The 24,162-nt window shown below is 43.0% G+C and overlaps 1 protein-coding gene across 4 annotated transcripts in view; it reads right to left on the minus strand.

The window, feature by feature from the left end:
- Window positions 1–24,162, minus strand: part of PATJ (PATJ crumbs cell polarity complex component) — a 407,721-nt gene that overhangs the window by 377,863 nt on the left and 5,696 nt on the right. For all 4 annotated transcript variants that reach the window (XM_073593830.1, XM_073593831.1, XM_073593832.1 and 1 more), the window contains exons 2-5: window positions 18,816–18,877; window positions 15,612–15,793; window positions 10,766–10,963; window positions 2,446–2,585 (exon numbers count right to left, since the gene is read on the minus strand). In XM_073593830.1, coding sequence (XP_073449931.1) covers window positions 2,446–2,585; window positions 10,766–10,963; window positions 15,612–15,793; window positions 18,816–18,837 — 542 coding nt within the window. In that variant the 5' untranslated portion in view covers window positions 18,838–18,877. The remainder of the gene's footprint in view (window positions 1–2,445; window positions 2,586–10,765; window positions 10,964–15,611; window positions 15,794–18,815; window positions 18,878–24,162) is intronic.

A 24,162-nucleotide genomic window follows, 5' to 3' on the forward strand; every position in this document is an offset into this window, starting at 1 on the left:
AAAAAGAAAAGTAATTTAATAAAACAAAAAATTGTTTATGATACACGGTGCTTTAGTAAACTAAATCAAGTTCGGGCTCGTTTACACTTGTGCACGCAAGAGCAATCCACACTGGAACTCTTTTCACAGGTTGTTTGACAGGTGGTGAGGGTCGATTTCTTAAAGGCAAATAGACTGTGCACTTTGCAAGCAAAAGTTGCTGCAGAGCTTAGTAAATGAAGAATACCCAATCACATGCAAGGAGCATTTTTTGCTTGCACATGATTGGATAACGGAAGTCAGCAGAGCTTTCCCTCATTTACTAAGCTCCGGAGCAACTGCACTTGCAAAGTACTCCGTCTATTTATAGAAAGTACAGGCCGGCAACTCAACAGCTTCTAGAAAATATTTAAAAGCATTTTGATGAGGGGCTAAGGCCGAAACGCGTCAACATTTTTGGATGATGGTATTGCTGTAATGCTTAAATAAATCTTTTCTGTGGAGAAGCTGTTGAGTTGCCCGCCTGTACTTTCTATGGATCTTTTGTGAGCTTAATTAGCCAGAGCACCGACTACTCTACACACCAACTATACTATATAGCGGTAGAGCTTGGGTGAGTTTTTCTCTTGCTCCGTCTAGTTGTCATTGGTAAATCCCATTATGTCACAATCGGTTGAAGTGCAGCCCCATTCACGGGAAGGGGTCCCAGTCAGTGGGTGGTACTGCCTGTCAAATGTGACGGGAGTCCAAGTCCTACTGTGCCAGTGAAGCATTGCGGCATGTGTACACCCCCTTCCTCTGCCTTTGTGTGGGAAGGGGGGGGTAAGTAAAGTAAAAGCGTGGCTTAATCATTTGGTTTACTCCCCCTCCCAAACAAGCCCTTGGACCCTGTTTACACAAGTGCAATTTCTACTTTGTCATCCCGCTGCCATGCAAAACAATGGAGATCATATCATTTATGGTGCCCATTCACATCAATGCAACGCGGTGCAGTGCAACTTCTGAAAAGGTGCAGGTGCTTCTTTGGTGCAGCTCAGTGCGTTTATTGCTGTATAGACCAGGGGAAAAGCGCATGTATCTCCATGCATTTTTGGCAGAATTTTGTGTTTAACTACTTGAGGTCCGGGCCATAGCCGAATGACGGCCACAGCGCGGACCCCAATTTCCGGGAGGTCGTCATGGGACGTCCTCCCCTGTGCACGCGCGGTGTGCGCGCTGTGATCACCGAGTCACAGAGACTCGGAAGGTCAAAGATCCGAGCGAGGGGCCGGTCCCCCTTACCAAGTGATCAGCTGTCAGCCAATGACAGCTGATCACATGATGTAAACAAAAGCTCGGTGATCGGTTTCGTTTTCTCCTCACGCTGAAAATAAGCCGATCACCAGCTTATGTCAAAGAGACACCGGTCCCGAAGAGGAAGGAGGCACATATGCCTCATCTGTGGCTGCAAGTGGCATCTGTCATTGCCACCTGCCAGTGCCCACAGTGCCACCTATCAATGCCCACAAGTGCCACCTATCAATGCCCACCAGTGGTGCCAATCAGTGCCATCTAGCAGTGCTGCCATCAATCAGTGCCCAATCAGTGCACATCACTGCCACCCATCACTGCACATCACTGCCACCCATCAGTGCCGCCTCATCAGCGAAGGAGAAAAATTACCTGTTTGCAAAATTTTATAACAAAATATTAAAAAAATATAATTTTTTTTTTTTTTAAATTCTGTCTTTTTCAATTTTTTTTAACAAAAACTAAAAACCGCAGAGGTGATCAAATACCATCAAAAGAAAGCTCTATTTGTGGGGGAAAAAAAATGATAAAAATTGAATTTGGGTACAGTGTTGTATGACCGCGCAATTGTCATTCAAAGTGCGACAGCGCTAAAAGCTGAAAATTGGTCTGGACAGGAGGGGGGTTTAAGTGGCCAGTAAGCAAGTGGTTAAAATTCAGTTTCCAAAAACAAAAAAATTAAAAAAAAAAAAAACACACCAAACGAAGCATGAAGAGAGGTATCAGAGCAATAGAGACTATTCTTTACAAATAGAAAAAAAAAAAAAAAAAAAAAAAAAAAAAAAACCCAAAAAAAACTAAAACACACACAAAAAAAAACCAAAACACACAAACACACATATACAAAAAAACAAACACACACACAAAAAAAACCAAACACACACACACACAAAAACAAACACACACACACACACACACACACACACAAAAACACAACACAACACACAAACACAACACACAAACACAACACACACAAAAACACAACACACACAAAAACACAACACACACAAAAACACAACACACACAAAAACACAACACACACAAAAACACAACACACACAAAAACACAACACACACAAAAACACAACACACACAAAAACACAACACACACAAAAACACAACACACACAAAAACACAACACACACAAAAACACAACACACACCAGTATATTCCTTACCTGTGTGCAATGCTTCCCGCTTGCACTCCTTTGATAAACACACCAGCATCTCCTCCATTGGCATTTTTCAGTGCCACCACGCTAAAACCGAGGCCCCCGACAGAAGGCTTTTCTATATCTATATATTCAATTTGCCGACCCTAATGCAAAAAAAAAAACAAATAGAAATTTGATTTGTTAGGCCGTCATCTCTGCCAACCAGCTCAATTTGCTCCTGAGGGACCGGGAAAACTGAGAGAAATTTATATCCTGTAACACAGGACAAGCTCAGCACTTTGATAATAAATTAATTCTGCACAAAGATCTCACTCCATTACTTCCCAGTGAAAACAGAGAACAGCACATGCCGTCAGCTCCGTGACGGAAAACCTCGGGGAGTTTCGGAACTATTTGCACACTTCATTCTCCAGCTAAAATAAGTTGTACATCAGGACTTGGCTTCAATGAAGAAGACTGAACTAACTGCTGTTGGAAAAAGCTGATTTTTTTTATCTTTGCCCCCTTACCTCAATGACCAACACATTTATTTATTTTTTTTTAAATCCTACTAAAAATGGGGCTTCATATGTTAGGAATTTTAATTGGCGGTACAAAATAGCAAAAGAAACAGGACAGGACTAAAGAAGTCTGTCAGCAGTTTCTTCTCCTGTGGGGCCGACTTTCTCACAGGCCCACCGCAGTCACAAATAGGGTGAATATAAATCAATGATTTTTAATCATTTCTTTTTTTTTTTTTTTTTAATTATTTAAATGTGATTTTTTTAAATTTAAATCGATTTTTTTTATTTTTAATAAAAAAAAAAAAAAAAATGCTTTTGGAGTAAAAATCTATCCAAAACATAGTTTTCTCTTTAAGATACATTAATAATTTAGTTTATTCAGCATGAAATGGAGCTTAATTATGTAGCATGAGGCTGTATATTGTGCAATATTTGCATTTTTTTGGTAAACTCATTCAATGAATCCAAGCTCTGCAAGCTGAGATAACATGCACTGCATTGATGCATTCACACAATTTCACAGTAACCATGAGATAAAACAAGGTTCTGGAACATTCCTTTATCCCATGGTTTTGCAAATCTATGTACACTACAAACTGTATGATTGAATCGCTTCTGATATTGCTGCTTTACTAACCCGACAGCTTATTATTCTGAATAGGAAACCATTTTGTTTGCAGATATTAAATATTCTAACTACCAGCAAGAATGAGTCCCTACATTTAAAGAGCACCTGTCATTTCAGATCCATCATGGCAGCGCCTGTTAGCGGGCATCCAATCACCTGCTGCCGCCGCGTCCCTCCCCTTGTTGTGTCATTGCCGCATCATCAGCATTTAAGTGAATGGAACAGTCGGTGAGTCAAGAGCGGGTCAGGAGGAGGAGCCTACCGTGGGTCAGGAGGAGGAGGCTACCGCGGGTCAGGAGGAGGGGCCAACCGCGGGTCAGGAGGAGGGGCCAACCGCGGGTCAGGAGGAGGGGCCAACCGCGGGTCAGGAGGAGGGGCCAACCGCGGGTCAGGAGGAGGGGCCAACAGCAGGACAGAGACAGTTGCCCTTTGAAAATTATGATTTAAAAATCGAGTTGATTTAAATCAAGACTTTTTACTAGTGATTTAAATCAAATCCACCCTGGTCACAAGTAAGGACTTTGGGAGAGATTTACTAAGACTGTAGATTGCAAAATCTGATGCATAGAAACCAATCAGCTTCCAGGTTTTATTGTCAACGCTTAATTGAACAATCTGAAGGTAGAAGCTGATTGGTACTACGTACATCTGCAGCAGATTCTGGGTGGTCCAGCTTTAGTAAAGCTCCCCCCATTGGGTCAATTTTAATCACTAAACAGCAAGTGTGACCAAGGGAACATGGAACGTGGGCCAGAGAAAGTCCACTTTACTTAGAACTCCGTGGGACACATGAATGCAGCTCTGTGTTCATGAATACATCATTACCTCTTTCTGCCCAACCCAGGCGTCCCATTAATAGGGTCTGTCTGGGGAGGGGTTGAGGATCAACTGTGTTCACATGATCAGGAGCCGGTCCTGCTGGCTACTGATTATTAATTGAGACCATGAATTCTCTTTGAGCCCCGGTTCACTCTGAATAAGACTTCAAAATCGTAAAATGTAGGTGCGACTTCAGGTGTGACTTGTCTGACATCTGTGAAACTTTACGCAGAGATGTCTATGCAAGTCATACCTGAAATCACCAAACGTTGATCAAGAACTGCTTTTTCAAATCGGTGCAGCACCACAAATTCAACGTTTCACTGATTTGAACAGCTCCATTGCTGACAATAGGGTGCAACCCGTCAAATCGCACAAGTCGCACCGGTGTGAATGTACAACGAGAGCGCAATCTCTGTGCTGGGAGCGTGCAGTGAACGCACTCTCAGGATAGAGACATTGGCCGCCCAGTGACGCATATATACAGCGTATGGACATTAAAGCCCACCCTTTTGCCACCATACATGTGCTGTATGTGAGCGGTAGACATGTGTACCGACATAAAATATGTTCGTTTTCGTTTTTTTGCTTTTCGGAAATTCGAATTTCCGAATTTTGAATTTTCAAAATTTCCGAATTTTGAATTTTCAAAATTTCCGAATTTTCAAATTTCCGAATTTTCAAATTTCCGAATTTTCAAATTTCCAAATTTCCGAATTTCCAAATTTCCGAATTTCCAAATTTCCGAATTTTCAAATTTCCGAATTTTCAAATTTCCGAATTTTCAAATTTCCGAATTTTCAAATTTCCGAATTTTCAAATTTCCGAATTTTCAAATTTCCGAATTTTCAGAATTTCCGAATTTTCAAATTTCCGAATTTTCAAATTTCCGAATTTTCAAATTTCCGAATTTTCAGAATTAGAAAATTCAGAAATTCAGAAATTCGAAAATCCGAAAACAAATGGAACGGAACAAACTATTAATAATTAATAAAAAAGGTTTTATTATTATTATTAATAGATCATTACGTTCCTTTCGTTTAGATACAGCATTTATTTCAGATAATTCGTAACTTCTGATAAATTCATACTCCTTACGTTCAATAACAACCACATTTGAAAGGAAATTCCAATACCTATAATTTAATATTTATTATTAGTTAGTTATTTCAGATTTTCGCATTTTCAGATTTTCGTTCTTATTTTTAAATTTCGAATTTCAACAAATTTGTCAAAATTCATAAAAAAAAAAAAAAACGAATTCAGAACTAAATGAATTGCACATGTCTAGTGAGCGGCAAAAGGCTAAAGCATAGTGCAGCTTTCTGAACAAGTTTCATGTTGCACCCTTATTTAGGGCGAACTTAAAAAACATAGTCACATTCCCCCAACCTTGACCCTAAAAAACTGCTCACCCCCCCCCCCTTACATAAATTACAGGGTTCTTCTTTCTGTAGCCTTCTGTTTTATTTTGAATTTTGGGAGGCGGGGCATAGCTCTGACTGCACAGCTGTGTTCAGCCAATCACAGTGAATGTTAACACTACAAAACCCATCTTCCACCGTGACAGACGGATTCATAGATTCTATAGGAGCATAAAGCCGATTTGGTTTTTTTTGTTTTTCATCCAACCCAGCGGGCTGAAGGAAAAAAAAAAAAACTCAAGAGCCGCTGTACTAACTATCTGATGTTAGTACAGCGACACCCAACCAAAAGCCCCCCCCGCTAAGCTATTGAGTTCTGACTAGGGAAAGCCCCTCCCACTAGAACACATCGATGAGTGCTCTCAGCCGTTCGCTAACTGGATACCGGTCGGCAGACCTTTTTCAGGTCAGCCCCTTTGAAAGTAGCCCGTCAAATGGCCAGCCTCTGTTGGAACGCCTGCCCTACACTCGGACAGAGTTGGTCTATTGGACGATGCCACCTGATATTCGTCCCGCGTGTACTAGGGTTGCCACATTTTTGTCAAGCCAAACCCGAACACTTTATCGGCCTGGAATACCATTGGGTGCCCCCAAGGAGAGTAGTAATGTGGTGCCCAAAGCGTGCCGCAGCAAACAGTGGGTGTGGCCAAATTGCTCTGGTTGACATCATCGCCATGCCCCCCAGTGATGCCAAACCTGCCCCCAGACAGCTGCCTACACCTCCCGGATGGCAACAGATTTTTGTGCGACTATCTTGGTTACTTGGGAAACCACAGCTCAGTCTGAATAAGATGCCCGGGTTTCAGTGCGCCTGAAACCCGGACACATGATTTAAAACCCGGACTGTCCGGGTGAATCCCGGACAGGTGGCAAGCCTAGCGCGTACAGCCCTTACATGTAGTGACATCACTTCTAGTCCACGGATTACTTCCTCCAGTCCCATAAAAAGGAGGCCTGAATCTCTGTATACACCCAGAGCTATGGAGAGAGTCTGCAGCAGCCTGCACATTGCCTCCATGATGCAATGATCACAGCTGCAATGCTCTGCAGACTTCAATGTGAAATTTTCATTGAGAGCGCAGTAATGCACTACCAAATGTTGTGTTGCAAAAAAATGCTGCATGTAATCTACTTTGGATGTCTTGTTGCATTTATTCCAATAGGCGGCCTTAACACAACGCACGTCACGGTACCATTCTCCGGTATTACTCCTTTTTCTTCTCTATCCCTCCTGATGCCTCTGCAAATATTTGCAGATTTCCTGTCCCCTTTTTTTTGTTCCCTTCCCCCTCTCTATATCACATTTCAAGGTGTTGCTGATCAATGGCAAAGAGCATTCTTCATTGACTATTGCACTGCATTGTTCTCTTTGGTTCTTATCTCCTTGTGCACACCTAGGTAACAATTTCCACTCATATTATGCAACTGAGACACTGGAGTCCCCGATGAGATGCGCCTTTCTTAGTCACAGTGTTTGTTCTATCTCAATGTGCCTTTACCTGCTGTTTTATGTCTCTTTATTGTAAAACTTGGAAAAAAAAAAAATAAAAAAACTCTTCGTAAAACAATGCACGCCACGGTGCGCAAAAAATGTGCGTCAACATGTGTGCATTAAAGCAACATACCGGGACTTCCAAGGTGCGAATGATACCTAAAGCAGAACTCTGGTTGCTAGAAAATGCCTCCCACTTTCACGCAGTTGTTTCTTTAGCCACTTCAATACCGGGCACTTTTACCCCCTTCCAGCCCAGGCCAATTTTCAGCTTTCAGTTTCAGTTGTCACACTTTGAATGATAATTGCGCGGTCCTGCAACACTGTACCCATATACATTAAATAAATAATCGCTCATCAAAAAATTAAGGTCAAAGTGTATTCTGCTACATTTCTTTGGTGAAAATAACCCAAATTAGTGTACATTATTTAGTCTGTAGGAAATTTATAGAGTCCATAAACTATGGTATAATATATATATATATATATATATATATATATATATATATATATATATATATATATATATATATATATATATAAAATCTGAAAATTGATCAATCCTGATCTACTGCCCATCTCATTTCTTGAGGCCCAAAAAGGCCAGGACATTACAAATACCCTCAAATGACCCTTTTTAGAAAGTGGACAGCCCAAAGGTATTTAGTAAGATGTGTGGCGAGTTTTTTGAAGTTATAATTTTAAAAAAAAAAAAAAATTTACTTATTTTTTAAACACACGACACTATAGTAACATTGTACTACTCTTGGGAAGTGATCAGGATTTTTTTTTTATACACATTATGTTTGCATTGAGCAATGCATTACTATAAGCAAGCATTTTACTGAATGAAAACGATTCATTCAGTCCGTTTTGTTTTGATTAGCCAGAGGTAATCATGTGGTACAGATAGGCTGTGATTGGCCCTGTCTGTATATGTAATCACACTGACCAATCACTGCTACAACATAGTTGTATTCAATGGATGATATGAAAGGAAGCCATCCATGGTTTACAACTGTCATGTGACCTGCTGTGATTGGTCACGGCGGTCACATGGTATCGGCAGTGAGCCGTTACTCAGATCAGTCATCAAGACACGGCAAGATCGTGCCATTGCACGACCGCGTGATCGGCGCATCCTGACAGGATGTCATATGACGACCAGCCATCAATTTGCTATTGGATAGGTAGGAAGGTGTTAAAAAAAAATCTCTTTATACATTTGTGCTCATAAGTTTACATACCCTGGCAGAATTTATGATTTCTTGGCCATTTTTCAGAGAATATGATATGATAACACAAAAACTTTTCTTTCACTCATGGTTAGTGTTTGGCTGAAGCCATTTATTATCAACTGTGTTTACCCTTTTTAAATCATAATAGCAATAGAAACTACCCAAATGACCTGATCAAAAAAATTTACATACCCTGGTGATTTTGGTCGGATAACATGCACACAAGTTGACACAAAGGGGTTTGAATGACTATTAAAGGCAACCATCCTCACCTGTGATCTGTTTGCTTGTAATTAGCGTGTGTGTATAAAAGGTCAATGAGTTTCTGGACTCCTGACAGACCCTTGCATCTTCCATCCAGGGCTGCACTGACATTTCTGGATTCTGAGTCATGGGGAAAGCAAAAGTATTGTCAAAGGATCTGCGGGAAAAGGTAGTTGAACTGTATAAAACAGGAAAGGGATATAAATAGATATCCAATGAATTGAGAATGACAATCAGCAGTGTTCAAACGCTAATCAAGAAGAGGAAAATTAGGTGTTCTGTTGAAACCAAACCACGGTCAGGTAGACCAACTAAAATTTCAGCCACAACTGCCAGGAAAATTGGTCAGGATGCAAAAAAAACCCACAAATAACTTCAGGTGAAATACAGGACTCTCTGAAAAAAATGTGATGTGGTTGTTACAAGATGCACAATAAGGAGACACTTAAAGAAAGATGGGCTGCATGGTCGAGTCGCCAGAAGAAAGCCATTACTACACAAATGCCACAAAGTATCCCGCTTACAATACGCCAAACAGCACAGAAACAAGCCTTAAACCTTCTGGCACAAAGTCATTTGGAATGATGAGACCAAAATTGAGCTTTTTGGCCACAACCATAAACACTACATTTGGAGAGGAGTCAACAAGGCCTATGATGAAAGGTTCACCATTCCTAATGTGAAACACGGAGGTGGATCGCTGATGTTTTGGGGATGTGTGAGCTACAAAGGCACAGGAAATTTGGTCAAAATGGTTGGCAAGATGAATGCAGTATGTCATCAACAAAATACTGGAGGAACATTTGTATTCATCAGCCAGGAAGCTGCGCATGGGATGTACTTGGACATTCCAACATGACAATGATCCAAAACACAAGGCCAAGTCGGCCTGTCATTGGCTACAGCAGAATAAAGTGAAGGTTCTGGAGTGGCCATCTCAGTCTCCTGACCTCAATATCATTGAGCCACTCTGGGGAGATCTCAAGCGTGCCGTTCATGCAAGACAGCCCAAGAATTTACAAGAACTGGAGGCTTTTTGCCAAGAGGAATGGGCAGCTTTACCATCTGAGAAGATAAAGAGCCTCATCCACAAATACCACAAAAGACTTCAAGCTGTCACTGATGTTAAAGGGGGCAATACATGGTATTAAGAACTGGGGTATGTAAACTTTTGATCAGGGTCATTTGGGTAGTTTCTGTTGTCATTAGGGATTTAAAAAGAGTAAACACAGTTGATTGATAATAAATGGCTTCAACCAAACACTAACCATGAGTGAAAGAAAAGTTTTTGTGTTATTCATATTCTCTGAAAAATGGCCAAAAGAAAAAAAATAAATAAATAAATTCTGCCAGGGTATGTAAACTTTTTGCTGGGGTCTTCTGGCCAGTCATGTTACATGTTAGGGTCTTCTTCCTTTTTTCCCCCTGAGGTGATGGTGGTCAGTTTTCAATATGGCAGAGAGCGCACGCGCAGTTGTCTGCAAAATTGTACTGTAAGCACACTCCAACATGGTAACGCCGCCCCAAGGGGGCGTGTCCATGACAGCCTGGGCACACAGGAAGTGAGTTAAATGACACCCGCCCATCGGGGGGAGTAATGGAGTTTTTGCAGGAACAGTATTGGGGACAAGGCAAGTATTGCAGCAAGGATGCATTATTTTATTTAAAAAAAAAAACCCCTAGGCAAGCTAATACGAAAAGTGGAAGTCTGCTTTATACTGTAATGTACTTTTTTCCCCCCAAGCAAGACAGGGAAAGTAGTTAAAATTGTTAATTGGTGAAAGTTGGACATTTCAACTGCTTTTTTTTTTTTTTTTTTTTTTTTAATTAGAATGGAATTCTTTTTAATAAAGATCACATTGACAGAACAATAGAACTTGCACTGCATATGTTCGAGAAAGTGTTCCGATGTCAGTGACCTACTTCAGCTGAGCAGACGGAGGGCTTACACTTACCGCGGCCATCTGCCGAATCTTCCTGTCGAAGTCATCGGTTCCCTTGTTCTCCTGGTCGAGTCGAGACGTAACAAAGTTGTCAAAGGACAAAGAGTCGGTCTTGTTTCCCAAGTGGGCAGAAGTGTCTGCTTGAAATACCAATAAGCCTTTCTTGGTGAAATCAAATTCCGCAGAACGGTCAGCTGGCATGCGGTTCAGCTGGGGAAATGCAACAGAGCCAAATTAATTAAAAAATAATAAAAAATTGGGAAAAAAAAAAAAGCTGTGTTGCTGTACTTGGCAAAGAGAAGCATGAACATAAAGAGAACCTGTCAGTACCAGTCACAGCTAAGAATGGCGCTTTCTGGCTCCTAGAAGCAATGCCAGGTTGCCAGTTTAGGGACAGGTAAGCGTGATTTCATAGCCCTCCTGGCAAGATCCTGGGAACACAGGGATGAACATTTCTGGCAGCCACCAGTTTTCATGTTCACTTGGTCTAGACCAGAGATATGCAATTAGCGGACCTCCAGCTGTTGCAAAACTACAAGTCCCATCATGCCTCTGCCTGTCATGCTTGTGGCTGTCAGAGTCTTGCTATGCCTCATGGGACTTGTAGTTCTGCAAGAGCTGGAGGTCCGCTAATTGCATATCCCTGGTCTAGACTTAAAGGGGGGTTCCGGCCGCAATTTTTTTTTTTTTTTAAAGTCAGCGGCTACAAACACTGTAGCTGCTGACTTTTAATAAGGACACTTACCTGTCCAGCGAGCCCGCGATGTCGGCCCCCCGAGGCCGATCCATCCATCAGATCGGCCGCCGGCGCCTCCATCCTAACTAAGGGAAACAGGCAGTGGAGCCTTGCGGCTTCACTGCCCGTTTCCTACTGCGCATGCGCGAGTCGCGCAGCGCTTTGTGAATGGCCCCGTTGATTCCTGGGACACACACAGTTCCTAGAAGGCAATGGGGCCGCTCACCGAAAAGGAGGAAGCGCCGCGGAGTAGGAAGAGGCAGATTAGGAAGACTGCCTAGCAACAGGGGTTTCAGGCAAGTTAATTTTTTTTTTTTTTTCAAATTTTTTTTTTTTTTTTTTTTTTTTTTAGAATTTTAATGCTATTTTTTATTTTAGGGTGGCCCTCCACTTTAACTGACATGTAAGTACTTAGTGGGAGGAGTTCATTTCTCCCCTCCTTTACATATATAGTCTCCCTTGTGTTTGGGTGCAACTTTGGACCATATTGTTTATTTATGCTTTTTTACAGACATTGGTGCACTCGCCCCCGATATTGTAGGAAACCCACAAAATGTGCGTCGGGCCAATTTTGTTGCACCATTTTAGATAGTTTTGTTTCATCCACTCCCAAGCTACTCCGCAATGTTGCTTTTAAAGCAATTTATTCTTATGGACAATTGTCCGATACCTCAATATGCTATCTCCAAGTTGCTATGGTTTTTATGAATATCTGGTCAATAATATGCGATTGTTATGCTTATTTACTATACATGTACTCATATTGCCATGTCATGTTTTCTAATGAATAAAATATGTCTTGTTACATTGACTCATCATTTAGCTATGCCAGATCTACCTCATTTAAAGTCCCAAAACCCTCTTTTTCTTGCATCCTGGGAACACAGAGTACCCCAAAACCCATTAGAAAATGTATAGCGAGAACCGGAATAATTGCACTGGGAGCGCCTACTAGTGGCTCATTTACAAATCTCATATATTTAAAAAAATATGAATAAACGTGAAATTTAAAAACCGTAGGTTAAATCCTAAATCCAAAATAAAGTAAGGCGCTATTCCCTTCAGAGTGTATACAGGTGACAGTGACTGAAAGTACATGTGTTATTGCAATCTACTCCAAAAAACAATTGTGACTACTTTGCCTTACAATCCAAGGCAAACGTGCAGTGACCCGACCTCAATGCATTTTGTTACAAAAGCGCCATAATGAAGACTTCCTGATAATGCTTTCATAGCGAAATGCATTGAGGTCGGGTTGCTGCACGTTTGCCTTGGATGGCCAGTGACGTTACATCCAAGTGTAGCGGAACGCACGCCGCAGCTTGGTAAGGGAAACGGCGAGGCATTCGAACAATCTGGTGGAATTCGAACACAAGCTTGTGCCGGTCTGCGCACTTTGTCATGTAAGCGCAATTGATTGTGGGATCCGTTTTTTTAATTAACAAAGGATTTTTAATAAAACTGTGTTGTACGATTACCCCGTCTTTTTTTTTTTTTTGTGACTTCTGCAAATCAATTAATGGGAGAATACATTTGTTGGAGGAAGAAACGATTGCTACAGCTGCAATGGAATCAAACAAAGCAGCTGGGAACCTCCTCTTTTCGGGTCCCCAACTGGCGCTCCTAGCCCCTCCTCTCTGACCAGTGCCCCCATGGGAAGCCATTTACCATGGGGGCACTCGTGCGTGCTCGCACCTGAGTCCCTCTTCTGCGTCCATTGACACAGACAGGGCTACTCTGCCCTCCCCCGCGCTTCCTCATCACTGGCTTTGATTGACAGCACTGGGAGTCAATGGCTCCCAGTGCCCCATCAAAGCCACCGAGACCCAGAAGTGAGGGGAGAAAAGATCTGCAGACGTGCACAGTGCTGGATCGAATGAGGGCTCAGGTAAGTAAAGGTGGGCTGGGGGGTGATGCTGACACCCAAATATTTTTTTTACCTTAATTTAAGGAATGCATTAAGGTCAAAAATGTTTAGACTTTAAACCCCCCTTTAAACAACAAGGCTGTTACTGGTCCTGGTGACCATAGGGTTCTGGTGAGTGCATTTGCAGCATCACTAGTGGTGGAGCGCTGGCTGTGTATTGCTCAAGATCACCCATATAGAAGTATGGCGGATGGGATTAAGAGCCCTTTCACGCTGGGGCGGTTTGCAGGCGTTATTGCGCTAAAAATACCGCCTGCAAACCGACCCAAAACAGACACTGCTGTTTGTTCAGTGTGAAAGCCCGAGGGCTTTCACACTGAAGCGGTGCGCTGACAGGAGAAGAAAAAAAAAACTCCTGCAAGGCGCATCTTTGGAGCGGTGAAGGAGCGGTGTATTCACCGCTCCTAAACTGCTCCTGCCCATTGAAATCAATGCGGCAGCGTGACTATACCGCAGCAATACCGCGGCTATAGCCGCGCTATACGAGCGGTTTTAACCCTTTTTCGGCCGCCAGCGGGGGTTAAAACCGCACCGCTAGCGGCCGAATACCGCTGCAATAACGATGGTAAAGCAGCGCTAAAAATAGCGCTGTTTTACCGCCGACGCCCCCACCGCCCCAGTGTGAAAGCAGCCTTAGTGTTTAGTTGGAGAAACACTGGACTTTACTGAAGAACCTACACAATTTAATGTAATTTTTTTTATTTTTTTATTTATTACTTATTGCATATGTTTATGTATTTTTTTTTTTTTTTATTTCTGCAGTTTTTTTATTGTTGCATTCAATTGTCATCAATAAGTAGCCATATTTGTTGTTGGAGTAGATTGCAATAACACATGTACTTTGAGTCACTGTATACCCTCTGAAGGGAGTAGCGCCTTACTTTATTTCAGATTTTGTATTTTAGTGTTATTTACACTTAAAGGGGCGACTGTCACAGTAACACATTCACACTTACATTTTTTTGTATTTTTTTCATGGTTGGCGCCATTTATATTGTTGAAGCTTTATAGGTTAAATCCTAACTGCAGTCGTACAAAGTTTTTATCCCCTGGTTCACACCTATGTGCTTTTTAGTGCTTTTTGCAGAAACGCAATACAGGCGGCCCCCGGGTTACAAACATCCGACTGACTGTAAGAGTTATCATGGGGAAAAAGGCGTCTCTACTGAAGCTTTATCACCAATCTTTGTTTCCATGACAACCTGAAATTTTCAAAACCCAATTGTCACAGGGACAGAAAGTGAGGTGAAATCTTCTGAACAGGGACACAAAACAGCAAAAAAAGTTACAGGGGTGATAACCCTTCCCTGTGCTATCCTAAAAACTTGATTTTTGGCTGGAGTTACACAAAAAAAAAAACATACCTGCTCCAACTTGCATACAAACTCTGTTATACCACTTTTACCTATAGGTAAGTCTATAATAAGGCTTACCTGTAGGTACTGTAAATATCTCCTAAACTTGCGCAGTTTAGGAGATATTCAGAGGGCATGCTCTCTGAAGGTCCGGCATACAATGCAGTAAAAGGCTTATATTAATAAAAAACACACACACACGGGGACATATCCTTAGGAGACAAGGAGGATTGTATAAACTATGAAATGTTACTTCAGCAGCAAGAGGGGAGGGGGTGGTCCCTGACATAGGAGCCGACAGGCAGGGAGGGATTGGGGGGGGAGAGAAGACAGGAGAGCTGCGGATGATGGAGGCATGTAAGCTGACCATGGTGCCAGGGCTCAGCAGCCATGATACACAGTGGTCAGTTTACAGAGGGGAGGGCATAGCCAGGCAGGATCAGCCAGGTATTTTAGGTGTTACAGGGGGGCCAAATTACACAGAACACTGTGCTGTATAACATGCTTTAAGGGAACAGGGTCTATTTTTTTTTTTTAAGGTTTACAAACGCTTTAAATAGGAATAGAGGGTCAATCTAGTAACACATTTGTTTCAGTGATGACTGTCTAAGAGGATTGTCTTTCCTTTTAAAATCTCCTCGCACGTACGGTTGTGTACAGAGACCGGAATTAAAAGGAAAATATATCCAAAAGGGACACAAAAAGTAAAAGAAAAACCTGACAAGTTTAACCATAGGCTGTTCGATCCAAAACTAAACTAATAAAATCTTTGGCTTAGAATTGCTTTAAGGTAAATAATGAAATCATAAACGTAGAGAGACAGTAACATACGGCACTCACCTGCTCTTTCAGTTGTTTAATGGACTGTTGCACAGTCAGTATTTGATTAAACAGGGGACTGTTCAGGGTGTCCCGCAAGATACACATCTTCTCATGGTGGCTAAGGTCACCCTTATCCTTCAGTTTCCTCTGCAGACGTTCCACGATCTGCAGCACTTGCTGCTTGTCCAGATTAACAGTCCCTGAAAAAGCACAGCGATTATCAAAATGAATAAAAAAATGTATATGTGTATATATATATATATATATATATATATATATATACATAGTCCGACAGCGAACCACAGTTATCCGGCACTGCAGACTTACCCACTTCCTTCTTAGACCGTCTCTGTGTTCCTCGTTCCTCTAGGGCTGGGCTTGAAACTTGCATCATCTTCCTGAGCCCAGCAGTGTGGGGACTGTAGTCTCCTGAACAGACAACCTGGATCTGCAGAACTATCCCTGGACTACACATCCCATTCCCAGCATGCCATCTGCTCCAAAGAAAGAACTCTGGGAGAGGCTTTAAATGGGTCATCAGACTAGGCTCAAGCAGTCTTGTTTCCCGGGTTCCATCAACATCCCTCCCCTGCTGTGCAAGAGGACTGCCGCCTCCCAGCTCCGACCCAGCAATCCCAGCTCCGACCCAGGTGGGTCCAACGCCCCTTGCTACACAAGGGGCATCACCGCAGCGTCGCTGTAACCTGCCAGATCAGACGACTCACGGTCCCAGCAGCCGGCCTGGCATCTCTGCCTGTTCTGTAGAATGACGCATCGACTTGGATCACTCTTCTGGAGGTTCCTACGCTGTTCTTCAGTTTGGCGAGAGGGCATGCGCCCGCCAATACAATCCCTGCCTTATCCTAGCTCACAGAACATTGTATACAGATATATTACACCTGGAATTACTCTAAAAGATTACTTCTAACCAGGCACAGTTGTTTTGCTTTGACTACATATCACCGTGCCACATTCAGAATTCTTGTTCTATGAGCTCCAACTTGCCGGTGAAGATCATTGCGAGGCCTTGCATCGTGGACATGTTTATACTATTGCCATTTAAAGGGACACACCTCTAGGATCTAGAATACCCAATCTCTCAGTAGGATTAAAAGGTATAATAGGCCAGCCTGGGGTTCCCCCTTTTTTTCAGTGATAGTATAGACAGCAATTAGCTTTCCTTAGATATTCATTCATTTATTGTCTGTTCCTATGTGCATTGCTATTTTATATCCGTGATTCCAAATTGTTATTTAATTACCTCAGGGGACCTTTTCAAGCGAGTTTTGGCTGTTTGCTCAGGACTTAGCTGACCAATACCCTGTTACAAGACTCTCCCTTTGAACGAGTAAAACCAGAGAGACACAATCTGCATTGTGTTGGTGCGTTATTTAAAGGTACATACAACATGTCTGAACCTAGAGTGTCAGGAGGACTGGAAAGTTCACAGGGTCAAAGTGGCGCAGATGAACATGCAATTCCAAGCAACCCCCCAAGGGGGCAGTTGTACACCCCTCACATTTTAGTAAATATTTTATTATATCGTTTCATGTGACAACACTGAAGAAATGACACTTTGCTACAATGTAAAGTAGTGAGTGTACAGCTTGTATAACAGTGTAAATTTGCTGTCCCCTCAAAAAAACTCAACACACAGCCAATAATGTCTAAACCACTGGCAACAAAAGTGAGTACACCCCTAAGTTAAAATATCCAAACTGGGCATAAAGTGTCAATACTTTGTGTGGCCACCATTATTTTCTAGCTCTGCCTTAACCCTCTTGGGAATGGAGGTCACCAGAGCTTTACAGGTTGCCACTGGACTCCTCTTCCACTCCTCCATGATGACATCACGGAGCTGGTGGATGTTGGAGATCTTGCGCTCCTCCACCTTCGTTTGAGGATGTCCCACAGATGCTCAATAGGGTTTAGGTCTGGAGACATGCTTGGCCAGTCTATCACCTTTACCCTCAGCTTCTTTAGCAAGGCAGTGGTCGTCTTGGAGGTGTGTTTGGGGTCGTTATGTTGGAATACTGCCCTGCGGCCCAGTCTCTGAAGGGAGCGGATCATGCTCTGCTTCAGTATGTCACAGTACATGTTGGCATTCATGGTTCCCTCAATGATCTGTAGCTCCCCAGTGCCGGCAGCACTCATGCAGCCCCAGACCATGACACTCCCACCACCATGCTTGACTGTAGGCAAGACACACTTGTCTTTGTATTCCTCACCTGGTTGCTGCCACAAAAGCTTGACACCATCTGAAGCAAATAAGTTTATCTCGGTCTCATCAGACCACAGAACATGGTTCCCGCAATCCATGTCCTTAGTGTGCTTGTCTTCAGCAAACTGTTTGTGGGCTTTCTTGTGCATCATCTTTAGAAGAGGCTTCCTTCTGGGATGACAGCCATGCAGACCAAATTTGATGCAGCGTGCGCCGTATGGTCTAAACACTGACAGGCTGACCCCCCACCCCTTCAACCTCTGCAGCAATGCTGGCAGCACTCTTTTTCCCAAAGACAACCTCTGGATATGACGCTGAGCACGTGACCTCAACTTCTTTGGTCGATCATGGTGAGGCCTGTTCTGAGTGGAACCCGTCCTGTTAAACTACTGTATGGTCTTGGCCACCGTGCTGCAGCTCAGTTTCAGGGTTTGGGCAATCTTCTTATAGTCTAGGCCATCTTTATGTAGAGAAAATTCTTTTTTTCAAATCCTCAGAGTTCATTGCCATGAGGTGCCATGTTGAACTTCCAGTGACCAGTATGATAGAGTAAGAGCGATAACACCAAATTTAACACACCTGCTTCCCATTCACACCTGAGACCTTGTTACATCAACAAGTCACATGACACCGGGGAGGGAAAATGGCTAATTGGGCCCAATTTGGACATTTTCACTTAGGGGTGTACTCACTTTTTTTTGCCAGCGGTTTAGACATTAATGGCTGTGTGTTGAGTTATTTTGAGGGGACAGCAAATTTACACTGTTATACAAGCTGTACACTCACTACTTTACATTGTAGCAAAGTCTCATTTCTTCAGTGTTGTCACATGAAAAGATAGAATAAAATAATTACAAAAATGTGAGGGGTATACTAACTTCTGTGAGAATATATTATCTATACACACATACATATAAATAAAAAATATATATATCATACATCTAATTTTTTTTTTTTTTTTTACACCATTCAGACCTTCAATAAAGCAAAAGACGACTTACCGGTATCGAGAAATTCTGGCATCTTTAAACAATAGTGGCAGACTGATTACATTAAAAAAAACCTGCAAGATAAAAAAAAACAAAAACAAAAAGAACCAACTCAGGAAATGAAGAAAATAAGGATGCTATAATAATTTGCATTAGATTCCACTGAAGGAAACCCATATCAATAAAATACAGAGGCTTCCACCGCTGTTCTCTCCTGGAATTCTATCTGTTTGGCTATTACTGTATATTGGTCCAATAGCTTATTACTCTAAAGCACAGACCTGAAAAATCAGATAAGGAGTTAGACTTCAAAATGACTTTCTATTCGGCATGGCTGTAGACATCAGTGAAAATCGGGTAATTTCCCAACGCAATGATGGGCTCTAACAAAGCACATGTTGACATGTGTAGCATTCCATTTTTAAATAACATGCATCGTGCCTATCTAGTAGTTGGTTTATTTTCTTATTCCTCTCGTTCGGACTTTTACCATTCCCTTTGCTCCCTCCCTCCTTTCTTCTACCGCTTATTTTGTTATTTATTTTTTAATACCACATATAAAAAGGTTCTTATTTGATATGATATGATTCATAGTTAATTCTGGCATATGTGGTGCCCATGGCTCCATTGCACTCTGTTTATTTTGTACCCGATACTTACCCTCCCTAATTTTTTTTTTTTTTTTGGACCCTCATATATGTTTTGATTCTTAGGCCTGGGACAAGACAGATCCAAATGCAAGAATCCACAGTCTAAGGCCCCTTTCACACGAGGCTATCCATTTTTACTCCTCCGCTTGCTCAGCAGGGATCGCTCCGTTGATCCCCGCTGAGCTGGCGGGTGACAAGTCGTCTCTGCACACTGTGCAGGGACGAACCTGTCAGAGAAACCGCTCTCCTCTATGGGGGGGATCGGATTATTATGGACCGCCTGTCCGTTTTCATCTAATCCTCCAGACGGACGGAAAATAGGACATCCATCCGTCTGGATTTTGTGGAGCGGATCGGATGTCAGCGGACACGTCACCGCTGACATCCGACGCTCCATAGAGCTGTATGGAGGGACCGTTCAGATCCGCCTGAAAAAACTGACAGGTGGATCTGAACGGTCCGCACATGTGAAAGGGGCCTTACATCCTGAGAAAAAAGTACAGAGCTCCAGAGTACAGAGCTCCACACAAAAGGGGAAGTTCTGCTTTAAGAACTTGTTCCCTGCTCCTCTTGCACAACTGGCACTTTTGAGGAGCTGGGGGGGGGGGGGGGGGAGAGCAGGTACCTGTTTTTGACAGGTACCTGCTTCCCACTTCAGTTCCGAGCTCTCTCCCCCCTGCAGTTTTCTGGGAGACCGACAGACGCTTCTCGTCCTCTCCCTCCCGCAGCTGTCAGATGCCTTATTGAAAGCTATACAGGGAGATCAGCGCTGTATCCCCATACAGCCGTACAGGTTGTCCCCTGTGTCCTCCTCTGGCTTCCCGGGTCCTCCCCTGGCTCCCCGTGTGCTCCTCACCCTCTCCGTGTCCTCCTCCTGTGTCAGATCTGTCAGGATAGAGAGTGGAGAAAGGAGCTGGTAAATCTGTCATTTACAGGCTCCTTCCTTTTCTGAATGCAGAGAGTCAGTGATCACTGACTGTCCATTCATAACTGAGCATTGTGAACTGTGTTTACGACGCATCAGTGTATGAAGGGGGAGGAGCCTCTGTCTTCTGTCCATTCATCTTCAGTGCAGCTGAGGCTGCACAGAAAGGGACTGGGGAATCTGTGTCCTCAGTACCTTTCTCTGTCTCAAAGGGGAGATGTCAGAGGTCTGTTTAGATCCCCGATATCTCACCAAAGTGCCCCGCCAACAGGGCTGATAAAATAAAAAATTATAATAAATACAAATTTAAAGGGTAAATTGTAAAAATAATAAAGAAAATAAAATGAAGAGTAAAAAAATTCCCCTCCCAAAATGTGTGTGTGTGTGTGTATATATTAAATAGAATGAAAATAAAAAAAACTACTGACAGTCCACGCCTCATCAGTGCTGCATATTAGTGCCACTAACACGACACACACAAAAAAAAAAAAAAAAAAAAAAAAAAAAAAAGAAGAACTGCAGGACACATGAATTATCTGCCCTTACGCAAGAAAGCTAGAAGGGGGTTTTCAAAGTGAATTCCCAGCAAAATAAAGCATAGAGACGAGTTGTGGCTGGTGCTCAATATCTTACGGGGGGGGCAGCAAACAAACTTCCCCCTCACTTGCTGCATTGCCACCATCAGCACCAATACCAACACTCCCCCCCCCCCCGTGCGGGAGACAGTAGGGAGGTTGCAACATAACTGGCTGAACTCAGGGTGCAGTGCTAGGTCAGGTCTAGGAGTCTCCAACCTGCGGCCCGTGGGCTGGATGCAGCTGTTTGTTTGCTTTTATCCGGAACCTTGGGGCGCAACTCCTCCCAATGACCCCAACAATGGGGCGCAACTCCTCCCAATGACCCCAACAATGGGGCACAATTCTTCCCACTGACACCAATTGGACAAATGTCCTCTCACTGATATCAATGAAGGGGTACATTTCCTCCTAATGATACCAACGATAGGGCATTGTTTACTCCCACTGACACCAGGACATTTTCTACTCACACTGGCCTCAGTCAGTCCCCCCCCCCCCCCCCTCCTCTTTGTTTGGAATGTTTGGAGACCCCTGGTGTAATAGATGTACACAAAGGATAGACCATAAAAAACACCAGGAACAGCAATGGGCATAATTCTTTGTCTTTTGTGTAAATCTGTCTCTGGACTGTTCTCCTTACTGAAGGGGAAGCTGCTCCGAGGACCTGCAGTGCAAGATCTCCCTGCATCCAATTCATCCTTCCTGTGGTTCTGTGCTTACTCCATCTCTTGAGCTGTCTGTTGATCATTACCCCACCAGTCATCAGGGGGCCAGGCCAGCTCTGATATGAGGAAGCAAAGCCCTACCTCTACCAAGATGGCCGCCTCCACACAGATCAAAACAAGGCATAATACATTAGCAATACAGTAAAAAATCTGCTGCAGGCAATACTGGTGACTAGTCCTGTGTACTCCGCTTGCCTATTCTGGGCACAGCATATAAAGCACAGATCCTCTTTAAAGTGTTACTAAACCCAGGAGCCTGCATTCACCATATCTGTGAATAGTACACAGAACATGGAAATGCAAATATTTTAGTAAATGTAAACTGCTAAAAAAATTTTCTCTTCAGCAGTATATAGCAGTCTTGTGACTTCTAGCAGCAGTGTCTGGTTAAAGCTTATAGGAGGAGTTTTCATTCTCCCATGAGGCTGCAGGACCCCTGACCCTCTGTCTGGACAGTGCTGATTGGCCCTGTGCTGATCACATGCACTCTCCCAAGGAAAAAATGAAAAATAAACTCTAGCAAAACACCCGACTGAGCATGTGCAGAGTGCCCCCAAGGTTCTGTACAATCAAGAGATGAATTGGGGACAGTGGAAGAAAGGGCGGATCAGAGAAGGCAGGATCAAACACAATGCAGAGGATTAACTCCTTAGGATTACCTCCACAGTAAGTATAATAGGCATCCATTACTGCATATACAGACTGATTTTATTGTTGCAAACTGTATGAAAAAAAATAAAATAAAAAAAATAAAAAACAAACAAAAGGCAATAGTTTCATGTTTCACTACCAGTACATTATAACTCTCCAGCATGTACTAAAAAGTGAAATATTGTTTTTTGATTAAAATGACTCTTTCACTCGACATAACACAAATAGTTTCCTAAATACATTAGCGGAACATTTATTCCTAAATTTAGACTCTCTCTCTAAAAGGGAAAACATCTCTATGCTGATAAAAATGAAAACTGCTGTAAATTTCTTCAAGGTGAACGCAGATGGAATGTGGCTAAAATATCGCAGGAAGCCCAGCTGGAATCTATTGGCCGTCCTGCACAAGGTACAGTCCAAAGTGCTGAATCTGGGAGAAGAGCTCAGAAAGGAATCTCAACAATTCAAAGACTTCACCAAGTCTAAAATACGGACCGGAACCACAAATATCTGACTGGGTTCACACTAATGTGCAGACATTGCATGCGATTCGCACAGAATTCCCGTGCACATCAAATGTGATGTCTGTGCGTTGCGAATTCAGCCAGTTTGTATGGTTGAAATTGCATCAAATTCACACCAAAATGGCGCAGGACCCCTTTTTTTTTTTTTTCGTCCGCACAGACCCATGCGATCTGATTCCATAGTTTGCACTGCGTTCTGCAAACAGATTTGGTAGCGTTATTAACTTTATATTGACACCCACAGTGGTTCGCAGAGTGCAGTGTGAACAGCCTGCGATTCTGATGGGGTGCGGGAACCTGCACAGGAATTGCTGTGGTCCCCGCATCGCACCAGTGTGAACCCAGTCTGACTTAGGAGTTGGTTTACTAAAACTGGAGAGTGCAAAATCTGGTGAAGCTCTGCTTGGAAACCAATCAGTTTTTTTTGTCAAAGCTTAAGCTGGGTTTACATCATGCTCGCAGCAGGGGTCCGATGCGTCCCTTTTCACCGTTTCAGGTCCCGTGGGGGGGGAGCAGAGACTGACACAGACTCCTGAACTGACAGGCAGGGAGGGGAGGGAAGAGTACAGAGGAGACACAGCAAGATGGAGGCACGTAAACTGATCACGGTGTCAGGGCTCAGCAGCCATGATAAACCGTGGTCAGTTTATAGAGGGGAGGGCATAGCCAGGCAGGATCAGCCAGGTTTATTAAAGCTTCCAGAGGGGCAGGTTAGACAGCACAAGCACTGTGCTTTTTAACCTGCTATAAAAGGAACAGGATGTCTTTTTTTTTTTTGTTAAGGGTTACACACACACACTTTATTTCTCTGTTCACACTGGGGCGGCCTCAAAGTCGTCCGACTCTGAAGCCGCCCCGCACAGCGCGACTTCAGCGCGGCTTGCAAACAACTTCTTTAACAGAAGTCAACGCAAGCCGCTCCAAAGTCGCCCCCAAGTAGTGCAGGAACCTTTTTCTAAGTTGGAGCGTTTTGAGTGGCTCTGATTAGAACAGTTCTATTGCACTGAATGGAGCGCGACTAATTCGCCTGACAAGTCACCTCAGTGTGAACCGAGACTTATTGAAAAAAAGTTAGAAGCCGATTGGCTACCATGCACAGCTGTAGCAGATTTTGCGCTCTCCAGTTTTAGTAAATCAACCCCTTAGTTACCAAACCAAACATTTCCATTTCAGGAGTCTGCAGAGACCTCGACTGGTACCCAGGGATTCCATAATAATCATCCATGCCTGTGAGAATGTTTGCTGAAAATTGTACTAACGCTTCACATTTTCTGGAGTTCTATGGCAGAATTAGAAGGCCATATGC

Source organism: Aquarana catesbeiana, linkage group LG07 (assembly GCF_042186555.1).
Source record: "Aquarana catesbeiana isolate 2022-GZ linkage group LG07, ASM4218655v1, whole genome shotgun sequence".
NCBI lineage: Eukaryota > Metazoa > Chordata > Amphibia > Anura > Ranidae > Aquarana > Aquarana catesbeiana.